Source organism: Tauraco erythrolophus, chromosome 6 (assembly GCF_009769465.1).
Source record: "Tauraco erythrolophus isolate bTauEry1 chromosome 6, bTauEry1.pri, whole genome shotgun sequence".
Taxonomy (NCBI): domain Eukaryota; kingdom Metazoa; phylum Chordata; class Aves; order Musophagiformes; family Musophagidae; genus Tauraco; species Tauraco erythrolophus.
Window position 1 is genome coordinate 32326685 of NC_141470.1, and position 27183 is coordinate 32353867.

General features: G+C 42.5%; 1 protein-coding gene across 4 annotated transcripts; it reads left to right on the plus strand.

The window, feature by feature from the left end:
* ZFYVE1 (zinc finger FYVE-type containing 1) lies at positions 1–26291 on the plus strand. 4 transcript variants are annotated; one of them, XM_086612916.1, is made up of 13 exons: positions 1–132; positions 860–1060; positions 1197–1733; positions 15351–15855; positions 17806–18020; positions 19447–19553; positions 20522–20630; positions 21208–21305; positions 21408–21525; positions 21888–22058; positions 22832–23012; positions 23544–23657; positions 24711–26291. In XM_086612916.1, exons 3-13 carry the CDS (start codon positions 1236–1238, stop codon positions 24941–24943), a joined length of 2349 nt encoding a protein of 782 aa, XP_086469042.1. In that variant the 5' UTR covers positions 1–132; positions 860–1060; positions 1197–1235; the 3' UTR covers positions 24944–26291. The 4 variants fall into 4 exon arrangements, with proteins under 4 accessions (XP_086469042.1, XP_086469045.1, XP_086469043.1 ...); XM_086612917.1 differs by lacking the exon at positions 1–132 and adding an exon at positions 736–754; XM_086612919.1 differs by lacking the exon at positions 860–1060.
* The last annotated feature ends 892 nt before the right edge of the window (positions 26292–27183 follow it).

Here is a 27183-nt window from a genome sequence, read left to right on the forward strand (position 1 = left end):
TGTTCTCCGCCCCGGCCCCGCCGGAGCTCCCCGCGCGTTGCCGCCGCTCTGCGGGAGGAAGCCGGGGGCTTCCCCCTTCCATCCCCGGCCGCTGCTTAGAATAAGACGGCGCCGCGCTGGGCGCAGCCCCAGGTAGGTGCGGAGCGAGGCGCCGGCAGGCACCGGCGTTACGTAACTACGGCCGGCTGGCGGGGGGCCGCCCGCCGCCCCCGCCCCGGCCGGCCCGGCCCGGCCCGGGGGCGGCCGAGCCACAAGTGCCGGCCGCCGCGGGTCAGCGCTCCTGGCTGGCCGGCCGCCCGGCGCCCGCCGTGGGCAGTCGCTCCCCGCCAGACCTGCGAAAGCAGCCGGCGAGAGGGGGGCGCGGAGGGTCGGCCCGCGGCGGGAGCGGCTCTGCGGGAGGGGAGGGGAGGCAGGCAGGCAGGCACCGCGGGCCGGTGTGGGCAGGAAAGGCCGGGGCCCGGCGCAGCCGGGAGGCAGCAGGTCGAGACAAAGGCGGCTCGGTGCGCAGCCTGCCCTTAGCGGGCGCTGGTTTCGGGGGCCTGCTGTCGCAACTTGGGTCGGAGAGGGAGAAAATCCGTCGTCTGCCAGCCGGGCTGCGGTAGCAATCGTTACCCAGCCTTACCAGGAGCGCACAAAACCAGCGGATTTCTGTTTATCTGGCGAAGTACATCAGGAAATTCCCAGCAAATAAGTACTGTGAACTCTGAAGGAGGAGCTTAGCTGGGGAGTGAAAGCAGAGAATTTTCTAGTATTGGTACAGTCCTCTGTGTGTGTTGTGTACATGTATATGCACTTGTGCGTTTCTGATGTCTTTTTTGCCTCTGTGTCACCAACTGTCTCCTCCTGTGCTCTGCTTTAGGGAAATACTCGCCCTGTCTGCTGAAGTACACCAGACTGGGTTTTTTCCCTTGTTACTGAAAGTACACTATACAGCTAAGCAGAGAAAGAATGTATACCAGCGTTTGGGTATAACAATATGTGAAACCAGCCACATTGTTTAAGTTTGTTTTGGAGAAAGAAAACTCCATCTGTGCTTAACAAGACTCTTCCTGGGAAGCAGGTCGGTGTATGAATCTTACAGAAACGTCTATTAATTATTTAAAATTAAGTGCAGACAGAATTCCTGTTGCGTTTCTTTCCCCTGAGAAAATACTAAATTTGCAGCTGACTCTTACACATATCATTGTTCAAAACAGAAACAGGAGGGAAAAGCGTTGCTTTAAAGAAATCTGAAGATGAGTGCCCACACACAAACTGCAGAGAAAGGACAGAACACAACACTGCTGTGCCAGGAAAGCTATGTTTGCAGTGGGACAGATGAAGCAGTCTTTGAGTGTGACGAGTGCAGGAGCCTGCAGTGCCAGCGTTGTGAAGAAGAGCTACATCAGCCGGAAAGGTTACGGAACCATGAACGGACCCGTATAAGACCCGGCCATGTCCCATATTGTGACTCCTGCAAAGGTGCCAATGGAAACATAATGCACACTAGTGTGACTGGCTCGAGGCAGATAGCAGCAGTGAGGTGCCAGGTGTGCAAAATCAACCTCTGTGTGGAATGTCAGAAGAGAACACATGCTGGGGGGAACAAAAGGAAGCACCCTGTCACTGTGTACCATGCTGGCAAAGCCCAAGAGCAGGAAGAGGAGGAGGGAATGGATGAGGAGACCAAGAGAAGGAAGATGACAGAGAAGGTTGTGAGTTTCCTCTTGGTGGATGAAACTGAGGAGATTCAGGTAAGAACTGCTGTGGCTTGTTTGAACAGGTGACATCCTTTAGTTTCTATCTTAGTCTAACAGACTGCTGTGATGTATGATTAATACTTGAAGTGTAACTGGCAACAATGGTAACAAAATAAATATAGCCAGTAAATGGCACTAAGTGAGCATCTCAGGCCAAAAAGACACAGTACCTTGGAGTGGCCTTGCTTATGAGTTCCTCAAAAGGTCAAGTTCTTCAAAACCTTATGTGTGGCAAAGGCCTCCTCTAAGAGGCTTGGTAAGGTGAAGCTGGTGAAAGAATTGATTTTATACTGAGACTCACACAACTAAGATAAGAGCTCTCTGTGCAGGATGCTGGTCATTCCTGAGCAAAGTTGAACTGAGAGTACTGCAGTAGATATCCTGCAAATGGGAGTGCTGGCAGCCAATCTCGTACCATATGACTAGAAGTAGGCACTGTACCAAGCAGTGCTAGTGCAAGTCTAGAGCCCCCTGCTACCCACCTTTACCATCAGTAGATCCATCTGATTTTTAGGAATGGGATAAGGTAGAAATAAAGGTCTAAAATGTGCCATCCAAGTCCTACAGACACTGTGGTTATGCTATATTGCTTGTCACAAATATTATTCCATGTACACCTTTTGCTGAAAGAGGGGGAAATTTACGACCAGTTTGTGGTAGGCCTGCTGGTAATAATGATAAATACTAGTTGACTAGGAACAGCCTCTCAGGAGGCATTATTTGGAGAGTCTAGCATTCAATATATGCAGTTAATTAGCTCTTCTGTTGGCTCTTATATTTGGTGAGTAGAAGCACTTTACAATGTTAAAATACTTCACAAATGCAAAAACAGCAACGTGTGAAAGTCACAGAGCAGGTTACTTACACAACTAGAAATTCAGCTTTGTCTTCTGGCTTCCAGTTTGCATCCTTCACATTAAACCTCCTTCAGGAGACACTGAAAGAAAATGTGTAGTCACCTGAAGACTCAATATCTGATTCCTCTAGCTTAACATGTTCATGCTACCAGTAGAGAAAGAATTATGATGATATACTGATTGTTGGTAGATTAGTTATTTGTATCCGTCGTAGTAACGGTCAATGTCTGCTATGCATTGCAAGGAAATGTGACCTAAGTGTCTTGTATCTGTTCTGTACTATAGAAGAGTATATATATATGTATGTACACTGTGATTATATTAAGTATAGATGCAAGATACTTGGGTCACATTTTGGTCAGTTCAAGTGTGCTGATTGACAAATCCTCATGGCTTTTTGAAAGGAAAGGCAGGAAAGGATGACAATCCTTGTGATGCACTGACATAGAAAACACTCTGCAAGACACCAAGGACTGTAAATTGGGTGGTTGAGTTTCAGGTATAGTAGCAGTCTTAGGTTTATATGCCTCTCCTAAACATGCACACGTTTTCTTGTAATGCATGGCAGATGCAACTTTTACTTTAAGGTACAGACTTTTTAATAATCTAAATCGAGCCACTAGAGCAAGCTCTGAAATGCCTTAGAACAGAGCTGTCCTGGAAAGTAGCTCACAAGCTGTGGCTGTGGGTGGTTGTACTGGTTTAAGTTATCTTTATACTCATGAATCTGTAAGCCTTATTGAGGCAGACTTTTGGCTGCCTCTTGCAAGCAAGTGCATTGCTATTTAAACGTCATGGACAACAAAGCCAACTTCCTTGTTAGGACAGCAATGGTCCTTTATTGGACTATAGCAATTTGATCAGAACAGGGTTGAAAAAGCTCCCCAAAACTGATCTTGCTTCACTAGCAAGATGTTGAATCAGAACTCTTCCATCTGGAGTGATCTTCTCTCCCTCATAGCTGAATACTTACATGACATCTCACAGCCAGTGTCAAAGCAGTGTGAGAGTTTTCAATTAAAATATTTTCAGGCAGCTGGAACTTAAAGAATACTTGCTATTATAGTGGTATTTCTGCTGGTGAGCCTGAGGACCTTTTTTTAGAGAGGGCTGTCAAATGACTAGCTAGCTCTGAAGACATCTTCTGTAGCATCTTTTGCTCTTGATAATACTGAGCAGCCAGTTTAGCTATAGGAAAGTGATCCTCAGTCTTTTCTTTTGTGCTTGTCATTAGCAAGATTATTGCTGGTTACTTGGGGAGAAATCTTTAGAAGGTTCTTTATTTAAAGAAATAAAGAATACCCAAGACGGTAGTAACTTGAAATGTGGAGGTTCAGGGTTTGAGGATGTGTGGCTTTCTAAGCTTGAGCAGACAGGAGAAGAATTTATCAGAATTATGGAGTCCAGCTATCTTTAACCATATGCGTTCTGACCTTTGGAACTTGAAGATTGTTGCATTAGTTAGGAAATAAGAGAGGAAACTGCTGATTTGCTATCAGAGGTAGATTCTGCCATAGAAATGTCAAATGCTAGTCCTACAAAATTAGGCAGAACTAGTTATGCTGCTGAGCAAACACGATGGGTTGAGATACTCACTGATGTATATATGTTTACCAATCTCTACTTGAAAGTGGTTCAATGAGATGGGAACACCAGGCAAAGAGATTTCTTTTCTAGTTTCTTTTGGAACTTGGAGTTGTTAAGCTCAAGTGGTTATGTTTCATCTCATTGTTCCTATTGGCTTCTTAGAGATGGTAGTTCTGAAACTGAAGGACGTTTATAGTGTGTAAGCAATAACTGAGCTAGTTGCAGATCCAGAAGCAATGCAGATTAATCCATAAGGAACTGTGCCTGAGCAAATTAGTTTAGCTGAGACAGGGAGATTCTCAGCTTGGGCTCAGCACTGCACTGATACAGCTATGATAGTTCTGAGATCTGCATAATTGTCTTTGTGCCATGTTGCACAGATGTGCTGGCCTGCTCAGAGCTAGTTTGGAGGTTTTTGTGCTTTGCAGACATAACCATAAGCTCAGAAAGCTGAGGACTTCTTGTGCATGTTTCAAATCCACGTGGGAAAGGTCCCATTTTAAACGACTGCTTGTGAAGCAGTTGTTTGTAGAGAACTGATGGTAGCTTAAGTTCATACCTGTGAAACACAGGCTTCTCTGATGTTCATCACAACAGCGCTATACCTGAGCGCTTCAAGGAGAGGTTGGTTGTCTCATAGTGAGAAAATGCTGTTAAAAGTGAAATCCAAGTTCGCCCTGCAAGTCTATGGAAGAACCAGAGAGAGAAGTTGTTCTTCATGGAGTCCAATGCCCACTGTCTTGCACACCACACAGCATGATGCCTTGCGACTCTTGTGAGTTAGGCCCCAGCTGTCTTGACCTACACCACAAATTTTCCTTTCCTTCTTCCAGGACTTATCACCCCTCATAAGACCTAATTGACTTCTTTAGTCAGAAACCAAATCTTGTCCATGTTTTATGAGTTGGGATCACCTGCAGTTTTGACCCTATTCCACGTCCTTTTTCTTAGGCTATATTATGCAGTTTCTCTTTACACAGTATTAAACTTTTGGCTTTATCCATCGCGTATCTAAAGCTGAGACTTCAATCAAATTGTTCTTGATAACTGCAGCATCTGTTTGTTATTTGGCTCTGACATATTCTATCTTCCTTGCTCATCCCTTCTCAGAATGATATTGTGGGGATTACTTCCACAGTCAATTGCTTCGGTCTTGTCACTGCTCTCATTACATCTTCCACATCTCTTCTTTACCGTGTGAGACTCAAACTGTGTGCCGCCTTTTTTTATGTGTGTAAATCCCCCAACCGAATCTCCTGATCTGCTCTGTCAAGATGTCAGCTTTCCTTTCTTATCTCTAACTTGCTGAATTTTCAAACAAGCATCATTCTGCTGTTACTAGTGCTGCCTCTCGCACACAGGAGACACTTCTCTTAAGAACTTACAGAATCAGTTCATTGATCTTGTTTAAAACTCCCCTACACTTGTGGATCTATTAAGAAAAACACAGCAAAATACAACAATAAAAATATGAGTCAGGTTAGATGGTTGTTTTGAGTCCTGATAGTGTCTTACTTGAACTTTTCCACTGGTCTTTGTCTCTTGTACTTATGTTTATGCAGTTTCTGGAATAGTGTCCATTTTTGCTTTGTCTTTATACACCACCTTTGCAACAGAGCTCTTTAGCATAAAGTTATGTATCAGTTGTACACTGAACTCTATTTTCTGCTACTTCTGAGGTAGAGAAGAAGAAATGCTTAACAAGGCGTAACAACAATTTGGTATTTTTATCTTGGGGAACAGACGTTGGGAGTTCTTACCACAGGATCAGAACTTGGTTGTAGTGTCACTAATGGCTTTTATGATAACACTTTGTCCAAAGCCCTAATTAAAGACTCAGCACATAAACCTTCTAGAAGTAGAAAAAGTCTTTCATTGACCTCAGAAGAAAGGGGACATGCTTGATTGTTGTTAGAATGCCTTAAAAAGTTCTCTGATCTTTGACTAGAAACTAGCTCTGTCACAAGAAGTTACCCAGTCTCTGGCTTGCAGAGAAAAAAAATGTACTGACTTTGTAGCCTGTCTTACCAAGGAGACAGGAAGAAAGGAAAGTTTTTTGTCTACCTAGTCACAAAAATAATATCTCCAGCACTATAATTTTGTGTTGGAGAAGGGATTTATATATTTATTACTGGGTCTCCCCTGAGATACCCACTGTGAGTTCCCTTTCTTCAGTTAACAGGGTCTTTTTGTTTTTTAGATAGACGTCTCCGTTTCCTAAATCCAGCCCCATTCCTTGAGGTCTTTTTATTCCCGCTAGCAGGGTTAAACACCTAAAGGATTAAACTCTTTCACTCAGCAGATACTGAGCAGGATCTATGTAACGCTTTGCAGTCAGTGTAGGTGACGCAGAATGACCTATAGCCCTTATTTAAATGCAGACCGTTCTATATGATCATTAAATAACCAGCCTCTAATGGCTTAACAGTCCACGCGTCCTCCTCTGTTCCCTCGCGTTAAAAAGCACCACATGCAGAGCGATAGCTCTGCAGAGGCACTAGCTGCTTTGCTTTTCTCACTCCCACTGTAAACCTGATGAAAGTACTGTGATTTCTCCTTAATACCTACTGATTTGAGCCCGGCCAAAGTCTAGAGATGAGAGAACGGAGAGTCCCTAGGAATGCTTTTTCTAGTCAAGTATTCTTTGTTGGTCAGTGCAAGCTAATGCGTGTCTTCTCCTAAGAGCACATCACAGTCTCATAAGTTTATTGCTTACCACTGTAGTAGAAAAGCATTTGTATAGCAAATAGTGCTAGTTCCTATGACGTTCTTGCTTGATTTGCTGCTGGGAGACTGTTTTTGTTTTGTGCTTTTGGGTAGCACGTTCAGCTGTAAGTTTCTGGGAATTCTAGTCCATATCCTGTAAACCGAAGAGTCACAGCTGATATATTTGCCATCGGTGTAAAGGAGGAACAAGTGTAGAAGGATCCAAGTTTTGTAGACCAGCGTGATCTGCCAGATCAGGATATGTAATTTTTGTCTCTGATCGCTGTTGCTGTACTATTGATTAGTCTTCCTCCTCTGTGCTTCAGAGAGGTTTTCTTGCCAAAGTATTTTTGGGAGTTTGCCGTCCTACACACCAGGAATTTTTCTTTTATTGCTTTTCTATTTTTCAGTATTCCCACCCTATCCCAGTCTTGTTACTGGTTTTGCAGTTCCCTCTGCTATACTCAAGTGCACTGTTTTTTCTGTCCTTGGAATAAAATAATAGAAAAACTACGTAGCAATTGCTGGTTAGGAGTGTTTTTTCTTCCCCTGGACATCTACCAGTATTTTGAAGTGTATTTTTAGAAGGTGGGAGAGGAGCCATCCATTCAACAAACGTACAGCTCCTTTAACAGTCTCAGACTGACTCCTAGCTAATTTGGACATAGCCACTTACAAATACTGCTTTTCCCTGGAACTGCTGTTTTACCTTCTTAATGATACAGCTGTCCTGGGCTGTAACTAAAGTTGTATCTCTTGCTTGCTTCCTGTCTCTTTTGTCCATTTGCTGAAATGAGTGCAGTGTGGAAGCACAGGGGAGCAGCATGTCATGGGTGAGAGAAGCTCATAGCAAGCCACTCTGGAATTACTCACTGTTCAATTTGAGGAGTTCCTGAATTTAGTTCAGTTCCTGAACTAAGTAGGCTTGGTGGGGGGAAAAGGATGTCCTGGTGCTTCCTTTGCTGTACCCCTCCTTCCACTTATCCAATGAATCCTTTTGGGCTGCTGCGTGCTGCCAGCGGGAGCAAGATGTGAGTGCTTTGGGGTGTATTCAAGAAAGAAAAGGGAACCAGCAGCTTGCTGTCCTCTAGCCCTTCTGTCCTTTCCATCTCCTTCACTTTCTCACTTCTGCAGGGCTCGCTGGGAGGTGGATGTTACTGCAGTACACCTTTTACTTTTTTTACCTGGGTTGTTAATGCCTCACTTTAGGATTGCATAAAGGCGGAAGTTTCACAGTCCTTTGGCCTGCCTGTCAAAACACTCTGCAATGGGAAAAATAACCAGATTATTTTCTAGGAAAAGTGGAACTGTAATACAAATAAGCTTGTAAATGTCCCTCTTAACAAGGAAAGTGATATAAAGTAGTGTCCTCACAGGTAATATAGTTACCCCTAGCATAGAGGAAGAAGCATGAACTCACTCACTGACTTGCTGTCTTCTGGGCAAGTCTCTTCACCTGGATGGCATCTCTGCTGCTACAGCTGTGACATTGGGGTGGTAATGGGTAGCTGTATGGCCAAATTAACATCCATGGAGAACTTGAAAGGTACTTTAAGATACAGAATAATGATTTCTGCTTCATTATTTACTGTTCTCTTTAAGCATTAGATGACACTCCTAAATTAGTGTTTCATAGTCATTTCAGCAGTTTCATATTTATTTGGCTGTCATTTACAAGGGCAACTTACCTGGTAATAGCAATATTTCAGTCAATATTGCCTCTTGGGTTAGGAAGGAGACTGATCAAGTTGGATTACCTCCCATCTACTTATGTTTTTTCCACCACTGTCTTAAAACCTTTGAAACAGGGTCTCTCTTTTTGAGTAGGGTCGTTAAGCAGGATTTAACTCTTGTGTCTTTGTCTCTTTCAGGAAAGAGTCCTGTAATAGATAGACATGGGCAGCCTCTACCTTTCTTTGCAGGGACCTGTTGGTCCTGTTGAGACTTATTCTGTTAGGCTCTGTACAAATCCGTGAAAATACTGTTCCTGAATTCCTTTGTGGGAAGGAGCAGGATAACTTTGGTCTGAAAAAGATACTCAGTTCAGGGACACTATCTTCATGGGTGTGTGCAGAGCCTAATAGAACAAATCTCAACTGAGCCCTTAGGTGGTACTGCAGTGAAGGCAAATAAGCAGGTACGAAAAACTTCAGCTTAGAAAACACCCCTAACACAAACGCTTTCCTTTGGTTGAGCCAGTCCTGCACCCAGCATGGGAAATAAGACCACAACTAGCTGAAGCTGAGGAGGAGTATTGGAATCAAACCTTAAATCCTCAGGGTGTGTCTGTCTCCTCCTTTATTTTGACCTCCCTGCATCTGGTGTCAGGCCACTTACGTTGGGCTTGAGGCTGTGTAGGACTTGGATGCTGAAAAAGCTGATGCCCACTGTCAGCTTGGCTGCAGTCTAGGAGATTACTGAGGACAATAATGGTAAAAACATGTAAGTGTTTTCTGGATCAATGATTAATAACTTACTCCTGAATACCAGATTTTAACCACTGGACACAGTTTTATAAACTAAGCCAGTGACATAGCCCTTTTGGCAGAACTCTCTCAAGCTACCATAAAATGTTTGCATTAGTAACAAGTAACTCTTTGAGCAGTAGAATTAACTAAGTCTAATTTCTGTCTCCCATTATCCAGTGCTTATCCATGTCTTCAGTCTTTCAGGTAAGAAGCAATATGTGTGCTATCATGCACCAGCCAGCGTGCTTACTAGCTAGCAAGTATGGGCATGATTGCTCAGCTTAGTGCTGTATCTTGGTGGCTGTGTGGAGTGGACAAAAGACAAACTTTTTCCTCAGAAAGGTTATTAGAGTCTCTGCTGTTTATTTTCATCCAACTTTTAGGAAGTTTATGTTTTAGAGACACTTATTTCTTTATCAAATATGTCTGTGTAATTGGATTATGGATTTAAAATTACATGTGGAAGACTGGAGTAATGGCATAAATGACTTTTTCCATGGGAAGTCATGCAGAAGAAAAGGTATAAGAGACAAACTAAGGTAGAAAACTAGAGCTGCTTGGCCTTACAAGTCGGTCTTGATTCTTCTTGGGCACCTGCTTATAAACAAAATCATCTTTCTTGCTTGGAGGCCTCTAAAAGCTGGGAGGGACCAATGACCTCCTGAGGTCCCTTCCACCCTGAATTAGTCTATGATCTTAGTGGAAACAGAGTTTGAATTACGATAGTCTAGAGCCCCTCTCACAGCTGTATCAATGTCATGGGTTTCATAGCAGAGAGTTTTACTTCCTCCCAGGGAGCTACCCAATCCTTTTTCTCACTCGGTAGCAAGAAACTTTTGGGAATATCAACAAAAGTTTCTCCTCGGGCAAAAGCAGGAAGTTTCCAGCTGCTTTTTCAGTAGCCTATTGCACTTGAGTTTCTGGGGTAAGCCAGCTGCACTTCTTTGCATTCATGCACTGCCCTTCTGGGAGTGATTGTGAGGAGCTCTGCAGAGATGTGAATTTTGGTCGCAGCACTGTACTGTGATGCAGGTTATTCTTCTCAGATTTGTCTTACAGGCTGTAGTTAAAAGAAGAAATATGTTTTATAGGTTTCTCTTGTTTGTTTTCAATGTACACTGAAATTCTGATGTAATGACCTAATAGTAGGACCTGGGGCTTTAGGCATGCACCCAATAAGACTTTTGTGTGAATTTACCTCTGGATAGGAGCTCAGTTTTTTTACAGGTCAAACACAACTGCCAAAATTTAGAAGCTGTGTCATGAAGAACTGGTCTGTGCTGAGGTGGGCTGATTTGACAGATCTGTTCTGTTTCCAGGTTTAGTGCTTGATACGATATTCTGTCCTTAAGGTCCACTACCTTAAATTGTCTCAGTTTTGTGTTCTGGAAGTTCAGGGCTGCTTAAAAGGTTGCAGATCTTTTTTTAAAGCTTGCTTTGCTGTCTCTCCCTCTGATTTCAGGTGTTAGTTTGAATTTTTGCAAGCATTATCTTTTTTAAATGTTTTCTGAACTGTGAGCAGAATCTTTTGTATTGCCAGTGTTAAGTAATGCTTTAAGGGAAATAGTATTTTTTTTCCCACTTGGTTGTTTTGACTGCTTGTACTTGAAGACTGATTTGTTTCAGATGTTTGCAATTTTATGTTGGTATATATTTGGATGTGCTGTTACAGATCTTGTAGCTTGTTTTTCCGTTCATTTAAGAGTGTGTTAAATTTACATATTCTTTATTGATTTAGTGGTTGCATATCAGAAGATATTGTCGTGTGTTGGTTGTCAGACAAGTCTAATGACTCATAAATTTAATTATTTATATCTTTATTGATTGCAGAAAATGTATTTTAGTTATTAAAATTACTCTGTTAAAATCAGATCAAGCAAAGAGTAAGATTTCAAAACTCAACAACAACAGTACCAATGTAATTCAGAATGACAGTGTAAGACTAGCAAATGAAGGCGCTCTGATGAATACTATGCCAAGCACTCTTGATTTTTGTTTTGAGCTATTGTGTCTTCATGGCACAGCTCTGGCTTTGTGCACCACTTCCTTGGATATTAGCAAGCCTTAAAGGATTCATAAAGAGTTTTAAAAGGAGAAAACTGTGGTAAAAATGTCTGATTCATTTAATGTGTTTATTTTGCCTGGAGGCAGAATTAAGTTATATGAGTACAGGTCATTGGAAACTCTATTCTATTTTATGTATTTTGTTCCTAAGCTTTTAACATGTTATTATTTTAATAACACTGTTTCCAAGAAATTCATAGGCAGGAATGTCATCTTAGAAGTTTTCTTGTCTGTTCCTAATCAGTTCTACTTTTATTATGGCTCAGATCTAGGAAACTTGTGTTAGGTGTAATAGATTTCCAAGTACAGATGACAAGGAGGCTTCAAATTTAAATGTGTTCCATGGCAGTGTGGTGTGAGTTTTTGTGTCGTCCTTAGAGAAGACTTTAGCTGTAAAGTTCTCTGGTTTTCTTGCTAAAGATCCTCACCTTCAGTTCAGCTCAGCTTGGATGGAGTGCCTGCATGGGGGGCTGGATGACAGTTGCTAACAGAAATGAAGTTAAAACTATAAAAGATGACTAACCATGATTCTAACCTATGATGGAGTATAAACTATTCTTTCTAGAAGAGAATCTTCTTCTAAGATCTATAACAAAAAATAAATGAGTCTCTGATACTAGAAATGGCAAAATAGAGAAGAGGCTGGAGAGATATGTCTCTTATCTTAGGTTAGACATACAAAGCTTTCATTCTTAATTGATGTTGCTGTGCAATTTAAAGAAGGCTTCGTATTTACCCTCTGCTGTTCATGTTAGAGATATAGAGCTCTTGGGAGTGGACACAGCTATGGAAACATGAGTCCTTTGCACATGCAGCAGCAGGTGGTACCATGCAAGCTTCTTTAGAGATGAGAAGCAAAATGGAGAAGTGGGACTTGAGCCCAATGGGGTTTAGTGCTTTGACAGACTTATTACACCCACTCTGACTTTACATTTAAAGACACTTAAAGTGTCTTAAAGACACTTGCTTAAGGGAAGTAAATTTGACTTCTAATATGGGGATTGTTGTGGATGGCTCTTTGAGAGTATCAACCCTGTGCTCAGCAGTGGTTAAAGAAGACAAGTGCACAAAAGCAAGGAACACCCATGACATACAAGCATATTCAATAAAAGGAAGGTGGGTTTTTTTTGTTGTTGTATTGGTTTGGTTTTTGGTTTTGTTTCTCCCCCTCCTCCCCACCCCATGAGTGAAATTTATTTTAACAGAATGTTGCAGGATCCAAAACTATGACTAGGTTCACAAAGGGGTTAGACAATGTCCTAGAGAATAGGTCTAGTGGTTCTCTACCAAACATGAGTGTACAGATGCAGCCACTGCTCGGGAAGTCATTTGACATCTGACTACTGAAATCTGGTAAAGCATGCTAGGAAACGTTTACTCTTTTCATGTCTAAGTTCTTTGTCATCCACTGCTAAGTCCTGTGAGACAATGTTGGGCTAGCTGGACTTTGGTACATTCTTGTGCTCTTGAGTGACTTGTCCAAATCATTCCTGAGTTCTGTTGTGCAAGGAAGTCTGAAAGAGCCTAGAGCCTTAGAAGGGGGTACAGCTCAGCACTTTGGGTGTCTGATTGGATATTCAGAGTAACTTTTCTGCTGGAGTGATCAGGATTATTGATCTGAAACCAACTTTTCTCCTGTCTCGCTCAGCAATCCAGCTCTTCCCACAATAAATTGCCCTGGCATCAGCAGTTGTTAAAGTGCATTGAATGTAAAAGAAGGCTGGTGGTGTGGGCATTTGCATTTAAGCTACAGTGGAGTTTGTGTGAGTTGACTCCTGTTTCTTACTGGTGGGAATGCGTTGCAGAGCTACCCTTATCCCTGTGATCTCTACTATCGTTTGTGTCTTCGGACATTACTGGCTTAGCTCCTTTCATATACTCTCCAAGACAGATACCAGAAAAACAACCAATGCTGACCGAAAGACCTTAGTTGTCCTGCCAATATTTAAGCAGCTGTTTGAAGACTGATATTTCTTTGGGCTGTCCAGGGAGTACATAACCAGAACGACTGGGTCTGGTCAGGCACTGACCTTGGCAAAAAGAGGGTCTGCTGCCCTTAAGGTAAGAAGTTTGGGAGATGGGAGTTAAAACCAAAACAATCTGGAGAAGAAATTATCGCATTCCTTTTTTTCTTACATACGCATAACATTATTATATTATAAAATCTATGAATGTTTTTAGGAGCTATCCCATGAACCAAGAACTTCCTTTAATCCACAGAGATGTGTCCAGAGATTCTAAGAGAAACTGTGTCTGTCATCTAAACTACCTTCCTCATGACAGGCTAATAATCACGGCTACCAAAAACACAGACCCTCTCTTGTGCACATGTAACTTGAGTGTATCTTGGTGGTCTCTCACAGCCACTGGAAAAGATTCTGTTGAGAGCATTTTGATTTGTTTCCTGTTTTCTTCCATGCTATGTGGCTGCCTTGAATGCTTTGAGTCTGAGAAGCTACTGCAGGCCCACAGTCCACAGTTTTTCTTTCTGAACAGTTCCCAACCACAATCTGGCACACTGTTTTGTTGTTTGTTTGGGGTTTTTTTTGGCACACTGGCTGTGTTTTATTTTCCTTCAAAGTCTAGATGCTGCTGATAGATTTAACCAGAGCAAATGGAGTTGGCTAAGCCTTAAACTAATTTGCTCATCTAAGAATAAATTTGTTCAAAGAAATGATTTATTACCTCATGGCCTCTGTGGATCGTGTATTGTGAGACCTTCCAACTGTACTCATGGTAGGAATATAGTCAAGGAGCTTCCAGAAGTGGAGAGGCAGGTGAGAGCAGATGGAAGCCCTGCTCCTTTCAGCTGATGGGGATTCCTTGAGAAGGGAATCCTGACAGAGGAGGTGAATTTAATACTTCTCACATGTGGATAAAACCTGTTGGAAGACGCAAAAGGAAGTGATAAACAACCATAGCCAGAAGCATGAAACCTTTGAAAGCCAAGGACGTATTCTACAATGAAAACAAGGCAGGGTCTCATACAGAGCCCTAACCTGTTTCATTGCTTGTTTATCTGTTCCCTGTTGCTCTAGTATCTGAAGAGCAAATGCCCTATTCTCTAATGTAAATAGCATGACGCTTGACATTTAATCTATGTGAAGCCAAAGAGAAGTTACCTGCTGAAGGCTATCTATTCTCTTTCGATTTTGTGTTGGGGTGTGTGTGTGTTGTTTGTTTGGTTTTGGTTTTGTGTTTTTTTTTTCTTAGTGAAAGCACAATACAGTAAATTATGAAATGGGTCATTGAGGTAGTTGTGGCACTTACGTAAAAGCCAGTTTGACCTGCTTTGCCCACCTGACTTTGGTGTACATCTTTGCTTGCTTTTTCTCTGCTCCTCCTTCCAGCTGAAGGATCTATCAGCTGGAGAGCTGTGGGAGTGGGACAGGCTGCATCTGAGATCGCTTGGCTGTGGATAGATGCAGCACAGCTGCACAGAGGAGCTTTTTGTCCCTAAACAGGAGCTCAGCCTCTGTAGATGCGGCAAGTTAAGGTGACAAAAGTACTCCTCTGGTTTGCACCTGAATTTGGATGCTTGCCAGGAAACCAGTGCTACTGAGTGTCTCTGCCATGCTGCCAGTAGCTGTTCTGGCAGACTTGGAAGTAGGGTTGTGATCCTTTTTCTGAAAGGACTGCCTCAAGGAATGCGATGAGGTACAACAGGTTTCACTAGACAGGTAATCACAGTGAGGCATCACTTCCAAAACAGGTATTAGAACAGTCTGAATCCTATTGATGTGTAAGTGTTACAAAACTACTTTCTAATATATTGCTTTGGACTTCCCTGTGCTTCAGAAACTTAGAATGAAATCTGAACAGGAAATAATGATTCTTGTTAATCTTACAAATCCTGAAACCAGCTGTGTTTTCAGTGTTGTCTACTCCAATTGCATGGTTATAATATTTTTCTCTTTTATTTTTGGAAGGTAAGGAATGAAGAAGACTTTATTAAGAAACTGGACTGCAGTCCCGACCAGCATCTAAAGGTAGTGTCCATCTTTGGGAACACAGGGGATGGCAAGTCTCACACCCTTAACCACACTTTCTTCTATGGCCGGGAAGTCTTCAAGACGTCTCCAGCCCAAGAGTCTTGCACAGTTGGAGTCTGGGCAGCCTATGACCCTGTCCGCAAAGTGGTGGTAATTGATACAGAGGGCCTCCTGGGGGCCACTGTGAACCTGAGCCAGAGAACGCGGCTGCTGCTGAAGGTTCTGGCCATCTCTGACCTTGTCATCTACCGTACTCGTGCTGACAGACTCCACAATGATCTCTTCAAATTCCTTGGTGATGCCTCGGAGGCTTATTTAAAACATTTCACCAAGGAGCTAAAAGCTACCACAGCGCGCTGTGGCCTAGATGTTCCTCTGTCAACTTTGGGTCCAGGTGTCATCATCTTTCACGAGACTGTGTACACCAAGCTACTGGGCTCTGGTGAGTAGGCAGTAGGAAACTGAATTACAATGTGCTAAATGCTATCTGTATATTATCAGGTTGCATTGAATATTCAGTGTTCTTCGCTACCATGTAAAAGATGTGGTTTGGATTTTGCTCTTACTTGTTCCAGTCTGGGAGCCAGGCTATGGAAATAGCAGAGCATTCCCTGATGGCAATCTGACTACCCCAGATCAGCTAGAATAATCCTCTTAGCCAGCTGGATATCGACACTGACTAGTCATGATGGGAATTCTGCCAGCCATAGGTGGGGTCATCGTACAAGATCATGAGTGTGGGTGATATGACAGATGAAGGTGAAAACTGAGACACCTTGGGATTTTGGCAGGGATATGGAGTATCCTGTTGCAAAAAAACCCAAAAAAACCCCAGAAAAAAACAAAAAACAAAAATAAAACTCTATGTAGAAACTAGGATGAGCAGAATAATGAAATTGATGAACTTTAGTACCTACAGTACCCTCACTCTACTTTTTTAAATTCTATGGACCAATGCTGTTTTGAGGCTGGTGTGAGGTTGGGACTGAGGTTGTGGTGTCACAGAGCTGATGGTTTGACACCACTTTTCTCTGTGCAAGTATCTGTTATGGCCAAAGCAGCAGGCCTGGCACACCATTGTTCCTATCACTTTCAGCGTTCTTCACCACTACTTTTAACTTGGTTCATGTCATACTGGATTATGCATGTTTAAATGGTGTATTTTATTTGTACATCTGAGTGAAATGCACTGTCCTATGGAAGTCATGGCATGTTTTGGCTATACAGGGTTCTAAATTTCTTCTCCTGGCCTCATTTTTTCCGTGTGTCAAAAGGCATGATAAAACCTTTCTTCACTGTGTCCATTTCTGATGCTTTGATGAGCAAGAGCCCTAATTAAATGGCCTGCAGCAGCTGAGGCTCAGTCCTGCTGTGTGTGAACATCTGGGAGTCTCCTGCTGTGTAATACCACAGCAGCTCCCTACTGGCCCACATTCTCACTTTGGCTTTTCTAACCAGTGAGGTCTTGAGCTAGTAGAAGAACTTGGCATTCTTTCTGGTTATTATTAGAGTGACTTCCTAGTTACTTTTAACTTACCTGCCAAGGCAGTTCTTCTTACATACCAATTTGCTGATTAGCAGTGCAGAGTTTCATATCGTCGTTGAAATTTCCTGTTTCAGCAGGTTGGATTTAGTGAATCGGAATGATAGTTGCACCTGTGTGCAAACCCAGGGTAGTGAAAAAGTTAAGATCACTTCTGATCATGGTCGGAACAGGAAAGAAACTCTTAGCATGTGGATTTGCAGCAGGCTGTAACCATCTGTTGTGATGGATAATTGCGATAAGTGTGTTAATGTAGTTTTAGGGCAGGGAAGAAGGGCTTGCTGTATTCTGAAATGTACAGCAGGTACTTGGAAGCAGGCAGAAGAATCTGGTTGTCTGTATGGAGTCTGACCTGATGTGGCCAGTTCTGAAGTGCTTCACTGGGTACAAAGGGTCAACAGAGGCTTGGTCTTCCTTGCTACAGGGTTGGCATGGAGAATAAGCAGCCCATGTAACGTTCATGTCCTCCGCTTATCAGGTGCTAGGACTAGCTATACCAAGTTATGGTTTGGTGAGAAGAGCTAACAAGCGTGCTGATAAGGAGTTTCCTTATATTATGTCATAAATTGCTTCTTATTCTGGATATCTATGTTTCTAAACCTAGATGTTTCTGGTTTTACCTGTGGAACTTGGTCTTAGAATCTAAAGCTGGGTATCATAAAACAGAGACTGCTTTTGGAAACAGTTTGTTTCTTTTCTTCCTCGTAAAATATGATAACTGTATTCCAGATGTATTACGAAGTTTAATTAGGAAAACTACCACTGTGTTGCATATGAAAGCACTGTGCAATTTAAGTGTTATTTTGAACAATCAGTTGTTTATATACTCGCTGATACTCTTATGTATAGATCATCCTTCTGAGGTTCCTGAGAAGCTCATTCAGGATCGGTTTCGGAAGCTAAGCTGTTTTCCTGAGGCTTTCAGCTCAATCCACTACAAGGGAACAAGGACTTACAATCCTCCAACAGATTTCTCTGGACTTAGGCGAGCTGTGGAGCAGCAGCTGGAGAACAACACCACTCGGTCACCTAGACAGCCTGGGGTTATCTACAAAGCACTAAAAGTAAGTGGAGAAGAGTTCATCACAGCCGTTATTTGTATCATCATTGCTAGTAACTGTCAGTTGCAGCTAATAAAGGTAGAGCATGTGAACCAGTGACACAGGCTTGCAGATGTCTGAAGATAAAGCAAGCCTTCCATGAAGATGATGACTTGTGTGTAACAGCCAGGTAGGCTGGGTAGGCTTTTTACTTTAAAACAAAAAAACACCATAGCAAAGACCCTGAAATGTCAAGAAAAATTGAAGAGCAAAACAGAGTAAAGTAAAAAATACTGAGCTGGGAAGAAGCTGACTGGGGAAGAAAAAAATGGCTGATGTTGTGAGTGACTAGCATTCAATGACAGTGATTTACAAAGAGGAGGCCCAGAAGAAGTTATTGGTGCAGTTCCTAAGGATGGCCTCAGCACAGGGGAGGAAACGTGAAAGGCTTAGGGGGAGTTGGCAAAACCTAGCACTGAGTGTAATGTAACCCAAGGACTAGGAGGCAAAGAGGAGAACGGAGATGCATTGATAGCTAGGAAACAAGATGGCATCAAGCTAATTGATATATCATTTCAGAGGTGCAGCATCAGATCAGAAGGCTGATGAAAAGGAACTGGAGAGAGCAGCTGGTGATTTTCTTAGAAGGTTCACCTTGCTAGAATGTCAGAGGGTTTTTCAGATCTTCAAATTTGCAGTCTATCCTGCCAGTTTCTGCATGCTGCTACCACTACCTGATTGGCATCGTATTCTCATTGGCCCAAAGAGCACAGCTGACATCGGAGAGGGACAGAGAGAGGTGGGGCGTATCTGCAGAAGAAGGTAGCGTTGGCAGTCTTTTCTGATGTTAGTCACAGCTATTGGAATGGATAATTCCAGCTGCTCTGTATTTGGGGTAGCTGAAGCACAGAGAAGTAACAGAGTAGCATGTACACAGTTCCTTGCGTTAGGGAGCAGTCAGGGGAAAACAGTTGGAGTGGTTAATTACAGTTTAATTTCTAGGACTTCATTGCAGCTGTATAAGTGGTTACTGTGTTCAGTCCTCATGTACTGTGAGAAATGACTAAGTTTCCTCCTGGAGATTTCTATAATGCAAAGTCCTTTTAACAAGCACCCTGCTATTTTGGGCATGGGCTGTTTATGCACAGAGGTGGATGCAGTCTTCTACCACCCATTTCTACTATAAAATTCAGAGTAGGAGCAGTAGAAGAAGAGAAGAGTTAAGTATCTTAGAAACATTCAGGTCACTTCCATACAAGTGCAAGATAGTTATCTTGCTTGATTTTTAATCCTTGTCTTGGTTTCCAGGTTAGTAAGACGTTATTTGTTAGCTGTGTACTCTCTGCCTCTCCTTCCAGTAGAGGAACCCATGCTTTTTCTTGTAAAAGCTTTCATAAAATACCTGCATTGTTCTCAGGCACTTACCAGTTCATTCTTTTCTGTTTGACAGGCTCTAAGTGACCGATTCAGTGGGGAGATCCCCGATGACCAAATGGCTCACAGCTCTTTCTTTCCAGATGAATATTTCACATGCTCCTCTGTGTGCCTCAGCTGTGGGTGAGTAGATGAGAAATGCACCCTCATCCTTCTAGAAGATAGTGCTGCCCTGGTCTGGAGCCATAGAACATAAAGTTTCTGTGACATCTTGACACCTGACGTCACCTATCATCAGCTAGTACTTCCAGGCAGAATTTGCTTTGAAATTCAACTCTTAACGTGAATTGGATCAGTGTTACTGCTGCGTCCCAGCGGGATGCATGTTCTTTGCCTACTCTGTTTTTGTGTATGGCTACAAACCTGTTCTACTCATCATACAGGGCAGAAAGAAAAGTGTCTAAAGAAATCCCCTGAAATTTCCTATGATGATTTTTCCTGCTATTTTTATTTCCTGAACAGCATAAACAATCCTAAAGCACACATCATGGGCCTGGGCTGTGTCCAGTGACTAGATCTAAGTGGAGCCTCAGGTTTGGTTAGAGCTTGGCTCATGGCTCTCTGTGAGGAGCCCAAAGATTGAGCCTGGAAGGGCAGTAGATGGCAGTCAGTGCTCTGGGTCTGTGTGGTACTATAGCAGCATAATGTTATGGCTGATCATGCTTCTGGAAACGTTTTCTCTTAAACATGGCATAGTGCTATGTTCCTGTTCTTTTATGCTCATTAGACAATTTCTAGCAGCTCCTTGCAAAGGCTGCAGTGTTAACTCTATCCTGGTCAATTTCCAAACTTACTTAGTCCTTCCTAAAATTCTCTGTGAAATTTAAATTGGCTACAGTGATCATTTCCCGCACTAAACTGTTGTGTGGTGCTGCTTTGTACTGTGAAACAGTTGCTACACCTCCTTCCAAAGAGCCTGCCTTTCAATGATAAATGATGTCATTTCTGTACGTACAGAAATATTCTGCACATACAGAATGTACAGAAATGTTTTGCCTATACAAATGTAAGGTAGTAACAGAAATGAACTCTTGATGACGTTTGTTCTGTGTCTAACAGCATCAGCTCATGGTTTGTTTTTGCATACTCAGGTGTGGCTGTAAGAAGAGCATGAACCATGCAAAGGAAGGAGTCCCCCATGAATCCAAAAGTCGATGCAGATATTCTCACCAATATGATAACAGAGTCTACACTTGCAAGGTGAGTAGCAACACAAGGACAAGGTCTGAAGAATGGTGAAGAAAAAGATAGCCCAATAAATGAGGAATATCAAAGACATGTGCCTGTTTTGTTGCATTTTTTTCAAATGGGAGAGGTGCTCATGGCCTTAAGAAGAAAAATTGATCCCCATTGAACTTGTGTTTTCGCTTGGAGATGTCATCACCTCTGCATACTGTGTGTCATTTGCTAGCTAAATTGCGAATCTAGCTGCTCTCAACCTGGGTGATGTTCACCTTCTATGTACTTGATGAGGTTACTCTTCTTGTCTGCTTATGCCCATTGCTTGGTGTGAGCCAATTTTTCTGAAGAATATGTGCAGGAGACAGGGAAATTTTCAGCTACCATCATGGTTTTTATTGTTGGAGAATTATTTCCCTGATGTCATTATTGACAGTGGGTTTGGTTTTGTTTTGTTTTTAAATCAGTTCTGATGAGTGCTCTCCTTTGCTTGGAGCCCACTATATGCCAATTACATGATTTATGTGGCCAAACAGCTGCAAGACCTGGAGTCTGGGATTCCCAAGAATGCATTTTTAATTGAGTCTTTGTGTTACAGGCCTGTTACGAACGAGGGATGGAGGTCAGTGTGGTGCCAAAAACCTCTGCTTCCACTGACTCCCCTTGGCTGGGCCTTGCCAAGTATGCCTGGTCAGGGTGAGTATTGGAGCCAAGATCTATCTGCTCTCTGTTGCCTCTACAGTGCCGGGGGCACTGTACTTCAGTATCAAACAGGTAATCCTTCTTCCTCTTCGGTAGGTATGTGATTGAGTGCCCCAACTGTGGGGTGGTGTACCGCAGCCGACAGTACTGGTTTGGCAACCAAGATCCTGTGAACACTGTAGTGAGGACAGAAATTGAGCATGTCTGGCCAGGGGTAAGTCTCGTTGCTGGATAGTCTTTGTGTATGTGTGCAACCATGCACATGTTTATGTTGGTTCTTCTGGACATTGATAGAGAAAATAGATTTGCTTTCATTACAGCTGGTCCCTGTCACTGCTGTTTAAAAGAACCTTTGCAAGGGCCTTCAGTCATCTTTTGGCTCTCTTTAAATGACTAAGTTGCCAGTTTATGAACACTTTATGTGAATGATACACCATTAAAATCTACCCTGTGTTGATTTTTTTTTCTCCTACTTGCCTTCCAGTTTAACAGGAGCTGTGGGTTGCAGAGCCATCTGCATCTGAAAAAAGAGAATTCCCCGTTTTTATTCTCAAATGAATATCTATTTCATTCCAGACTGATGGATTTCTGAAAGACAACAACAATGCAGCCCAGCGTTTGTTGGATGGGATGAATTTCATGGCACAATCAGTATCTGAACTTAGCCTGGGGCCCACAAAAGCTGTGACCTCCTGGTTGACAGACCAGATTGCCCCAGCTTACTGGAGACCCAACTCTCAGATCCTGGTAAATAGCAGCTGTTGTAGAGAAAAGCTTTGCATAGCTAAAAATTGTTTTCCTTTAAGTAACATAGTGTTTTACAGATTCCAAATGCTTCTTGTTTTATTGCAGCAAGCCCTTCTGCTTCTCCTACAAGTTTGAGAAAACCGAAATGCCTTCAGCTCTTCTCATTCTTGACTTAGCTAGAGAAAGTATGAACAAGGACTCTGCCAAGCTCTGCAAAAGAGACTTTCTCTCCGTACTTTTTGTGAGCTCCTCTCCCAGCAGTATCACAGAAAATTCTGGCTTGTATCAACTCTTTGCTATTCAAAGCAAAGAATCGACATCTTAAATCTGGCTACTGCAGTTGATAATACTATTTTTATAGGTGCAGAGATTAAACTGGTTTCATACTAGGTGCAAAAAGCTGACCCAGACAATTCAACTAGGAAAGGATTCCCTGTGTCTTACAGGAAACAGATACTTCTTCAATGAAAACTGCCTCTGAATTCTTACCCCCTACAAAGAGCAATTACCCACCATTCAGCCCTGCATGATATGGTTGTAATTGTAATTGTGAATGAAGGGATCATAGCAATATATTGGCTTAACCACTGTACATCTACCTGTCTGAACCGCTTCCCTAGGGTGAAGTTACGGGGCTGGTGGCACCCAGGTTTTGGGTATAACTATTTTTTCACAATTTCAGTCTGAGTCTTTCCATCCTGGGATTCTGCTCTGTATTTTTCTATTAAGGAAGATGAAACTAACAGTTTTTCTTTTTATGTTGTTTTGATTAGAGTTGTAATAAGTGTAACACACCTTTTAAAGATAACGACACTAAACATCACTGCCGGGCCTGCGGAGAGGGCTTCTGTGATGGCTGTTCTTCCAAGACTCGTCCAGTGCCTGAGCGGGGCTGGGGACCAGCACCAGTGCGCGTGTGTGACAACTGCTATGAAAACAGGGGCATCCAGTTAGGTAATTTTGAGTTGATTGTGACAGAATTATTCCTGGGCAATACTTAGTCTGAAGTCTTTGTCCCTGACTTTTGGATCACAGCCATTCCCATTGGGTGTAGACAGTGTTGCTCAAACTGGGCACAAAGTTGCTGGGCACTGGGCACAAAGTTTTTAGTGGCGAAGCTCAGGAGCTCAATGTCATTTGGCAGGAAGATGACCCTTGCAATGAGCTACCAGATATCTAACCCCTGACAAAATTATTTTCTAATTCTATCTTTACTTTGTTTTTCTATCTCCTGCTGATGGTGTGGAGCTAGCATCAGAGCAAGGATGCTGCTGTTTTAGCGGACTATGTATTTTGTCCATTATTACCAAAATGAAAATGAAAACTCAGCAATCCAAGATTGGGGATGTGGGACATAAAGGCTGAGGAGAGGGTCCAAGCTGCCTTTTGGATTTACTGCTGGATTTTGCTAATGTAAATTAGCTGAAACTTGACAGAAATTGTGCTGGACTTAGGTATTGAGCCCTTTACTCTTGTATCATGCAGATGTGGCTGAGCAGCCTTCAGATGAGGAAGGAGGGACGCTTATTGCCAGGAAGGTGGGAGAAGCTGTGCAGAACACTCTTGGAGCGGTGGTGACAGCTATGGACATTCCCTTAGGTGAGCTCTGTTCTCTTCTGATAGATTTTTTTTTTTTTTTTTTTTTTTGTCTAGAGGTGTTTTGTTTTCACAGAGCAAAACTTCTGATTAAGCTTCAAGAGTTTGTGTGACAGGCTGGCACCTCTGCTATGACACCACTGTTAGTTGAGAGTTCTGCAGCCCCCTGCACTTCTCGTTTCATGTGTCCTTTTGGTTTTCAGCACATTTTTGGCAGTTCATACCTTCTCTTTTCTCCCTCTTGTGCAAATCTGCGTGCACTGAGTATCAACCTGCCAGCTGGAGTTTCCTAAAGACTGGCCAATTGGGAAGCTTTTTATCAGGTTTGGTTTTCTTCCAGAGATGCTGAGTGCCTTTTAAGTGTGTTCATGGATACTGCTGGCACTTGGTACTTCTACAAGGGAGGGCTGAGAATCTGAAGCTGTCCAGGTTGGTAATGACAGGGAAGTAATCAGTAATGTGATCTTTAGTGGTGAGCTTAGTACAGAGAAAGTTTGCTGCTCTTTCATATGCTGGGTAGCAGTTCAGGTATGTCAGCAAACACTTTGTGTTTGAATCTTCTGTTGTTGGACCTGACTTCCTACTCATTGCGTGGATCATCATTCCTCTGCTTTGCGTACAGCATGTCCTGCCATCACCTTTGTTGATGTTTGTTGTCTGACTCAGTGAAAGGCAGAATAAAACCCTTTCTTATTTCAGACAGTACATGCATTTCTGAATATTTGGTTTGGTGACTGTGGTTTTTTGGCCACAGCTGAAACAGAAGGCAGGGAAAAGCAAGTGTCTTAACCTCTGGAAGAATTTGAGTAAAGGAAGATGCTACCATTTAAAGAGAAACAATCTGTCCCTTTGAAGAGAGGCAGAATGTGGGAGAATGGTCTAAATGGCTACCCATTGCACTAAAGTATTCTGTCAATGGGTTGTCTTCCCCTTAATGGCAGTAGTATGACTTGCAGTGTGTGATTACTTCCACTGGAGAACGTTCTTGACATGCCCATGTTGACAGATTATTTTCTTCTCCCTCTTTCTCATCCCCCCACCTCACTTCCTCCATAGGTCTGGTAAAAGATGCTGCCCGACCTGCCTACTGGGTACCAGACCATGAAATTCTGCACTGCCACAACTGCCGGAAGGAATTCAGTATCAAACTCTCAAAACACCACTGTCGGGCCTGTGGCCAGGGATTCTGTGACGAATGCTCACACGACCGCAGAGCAGTTCCCTCTCGCGGATGGGATCACCCAGTCCGAGTTTGCTTTAACTGCAATAAAAAGCCTGGTGACCTTTAACCCCAGGCTTTTCTCCAGATCTTTGCAATTCCTTATGTTCTCAGGGTTACAAATGAAAATATCCGGTCTCCCTTTCACCTCTTAACGTGTTGCAGCCAGAGTGCATGTTTCCAATTTCTGGCCTCCTCTCGTGTTATATCCGTCTTGGAACTCTGGGAATGAGCTTACATTCAGCCTCTAGGTTTTAATTTCAAATTAACTGGAGAAGGGAGTAAGCTCCCTTGTAAATGAACAAACCAAAATCCAGTATATTTTATTCCAATTAAAAAAAATAAAATATCTATCTATATATATCTATCTATGTATAATTTAGTATATTAAGAATACGGTTGGCTAATGAAGCTTTTGAGTATTCCTAGTTCAAATGATGGATGGTGGTGTTCCTTACTATATTGAATCAGATTTACAGCCTTCTGATTCTCCTTTTGGAACGTCTTTCTGATCACGATGTCCTGTGAGGAAGGCTTGGACTCTGTGCCACCAGGAAATCTCCAGTGTTGATGTATCAATTACACCTGGTAATTCAACCAACCCTACATCTGGAGGTGCTGTACTTCTGGCCATGGAAGATCAAACCCCGATTCATTAGCAAGTGTATTTGAACTGTGATATGAGCAGTGGTCTTGCAGTGCAAGAGGTAACAGGTTGAAACAGACCCCCTGGTAGAGGCCATTAGAGCTCTGAAAGGTAAAGCAAATCATACGGCACAAGGCAAAGCGTTCTGATTTTGCCGTTTCAACTTCAATACCAGATCAAAAGGTAGCAGGGGCTTGCTCTCCCTGACAATGGTCTTGTGTACTCAGGTTTTCAAGTTTCTCTGCCAGCTTGTTGCATTTAAAAGTTTTGTCCAGAGCAGAACAAGAGAACAAGTTATGTAGGCAATTCTGAAATACAAAGTTGGGGTGGTTTGGGTTGTGCTGACTTGACTTTTCCCCACTTTTTAAGTGATCCTGGAGTCTCTGGAGCCTCTGTGTTCTCAGTTGTGGTTGCATAGAAACTGCACAGATTTGACTTATCTTTTTTCTAATAATATGAATTTACAAATCCACCTGGAAAATGGGAACCCTTCTTCTTTGCTCCTAACAACTGGCACTCACTGGACTTCATCCTTTTATTAAAGGACTGCAGTGAATTCACTGTTTTTATTATCAAAAGCACCACTTAACCTAACTAATACTGTCTTGTACTGTGGATTTGTGGTTCCAGTTATAAGAAGTAAGAGACCATTGTGGATCCAACTGCCTAAAATTCTCCCTTCTTGGCTTACATAGACAAGAATTCTTCCACCACATGAGAGTTGTCTCCTCTTGGAGTGGCTGGAGTTTGATGCAATGTCCTGGAACTGTGGTATTTTTTCCCCAGCTTATTAAATGTGCTCTTGTGTAGATGAGTGCCCAACACCTTGTTTTAGGACTGTATTATTAAATTAACTGCTATAAAAGACTTTATCTTCTGAACAAGTGTACTGACTTTTTCCTTGCAACAAGCGGTTTTCACTTTGTCTCTGAAAGAACATACTCACAAAGTGATTGCCCCTTCGCAACTACATCCAGCCTATACGCAGAAGTAGACTTGGAAGATGTTCCAGGACACCTTCGGTACTGGCTGAGTTTACTGGGGACTGCCTAATGTTTTTGTAAGCAAAGTCTGCCATAAACTGACAGTTGCCCAAGGGGAGGGCACAAGCAGGTAGAAATCCTCTCTTAAAAGACATTCTGCACACGTGGAATAATTCTGTGCTTCAAAGTATTTTTATTTTTTTAATGGGTGAGCAATGTGTTCTTGGTTTGTAGGCTGTACCCTGTGTGCTGTTTATGCATGTAGCTTTACTACTATGTTAATACACAAAGATAAAGCAGCCGTGACATTCCTTGTATAAAATCTTTGGCATCTGTTTCAAGAACTTGTCTGATTTTTTTTTTTTTTTTTCCCCTTGCCACAGCCAGAATTACTGCTCAAAGAGAAAATATTGTCTAAACATTTTTAGTATATATGCAATCTTAGTAACTTAGCAACCTGTCAATATGCAGAGTCCATTCTTGATTGATTATCCTGGAGCTGAGTCTTTTATGCTGTTGCTCAACAAAGCAAAATCTTATGTGGTGCTTAAACTGCAGCAGGCTTGGTTTTACTCTTTCTGGACAATGTTGAGAGGATTATTTGGGTTCTTTGTTTTCCAAAATGAAAACAATATCTGTAAGGTTTAAGTTCACTACTGTTTTCCATACACAAGAGCTTTC

What these genes read in the sequence shown, in the direction of transcription:
- ZFYVE1 (XM_086612916.1), top strand. Translation starts at nt 1,236, where the DNA reads ATGAGTGCCCACACACAAACTGCAGAGAAAGGACAGAACACAACACTG. An exon ending in TTATCTACAAAGCACTAAAA is followed by an intron (nt 18,021 to 19,446) that starts GTAAGTGGAGAA and finishes TCTGTTTGACAG; the next exon opens with GCTCTAAGTGACCGATTCAG. An exon ending in ACAGAGTCTACACTTGCAAG is followed by an intron (nt 20,631 to 21,207) that starts GTGAGTAGCAAC and finishes TTTGTGTTACAG; the next exon opens with GCCTGTTACGAACGAGGGAT.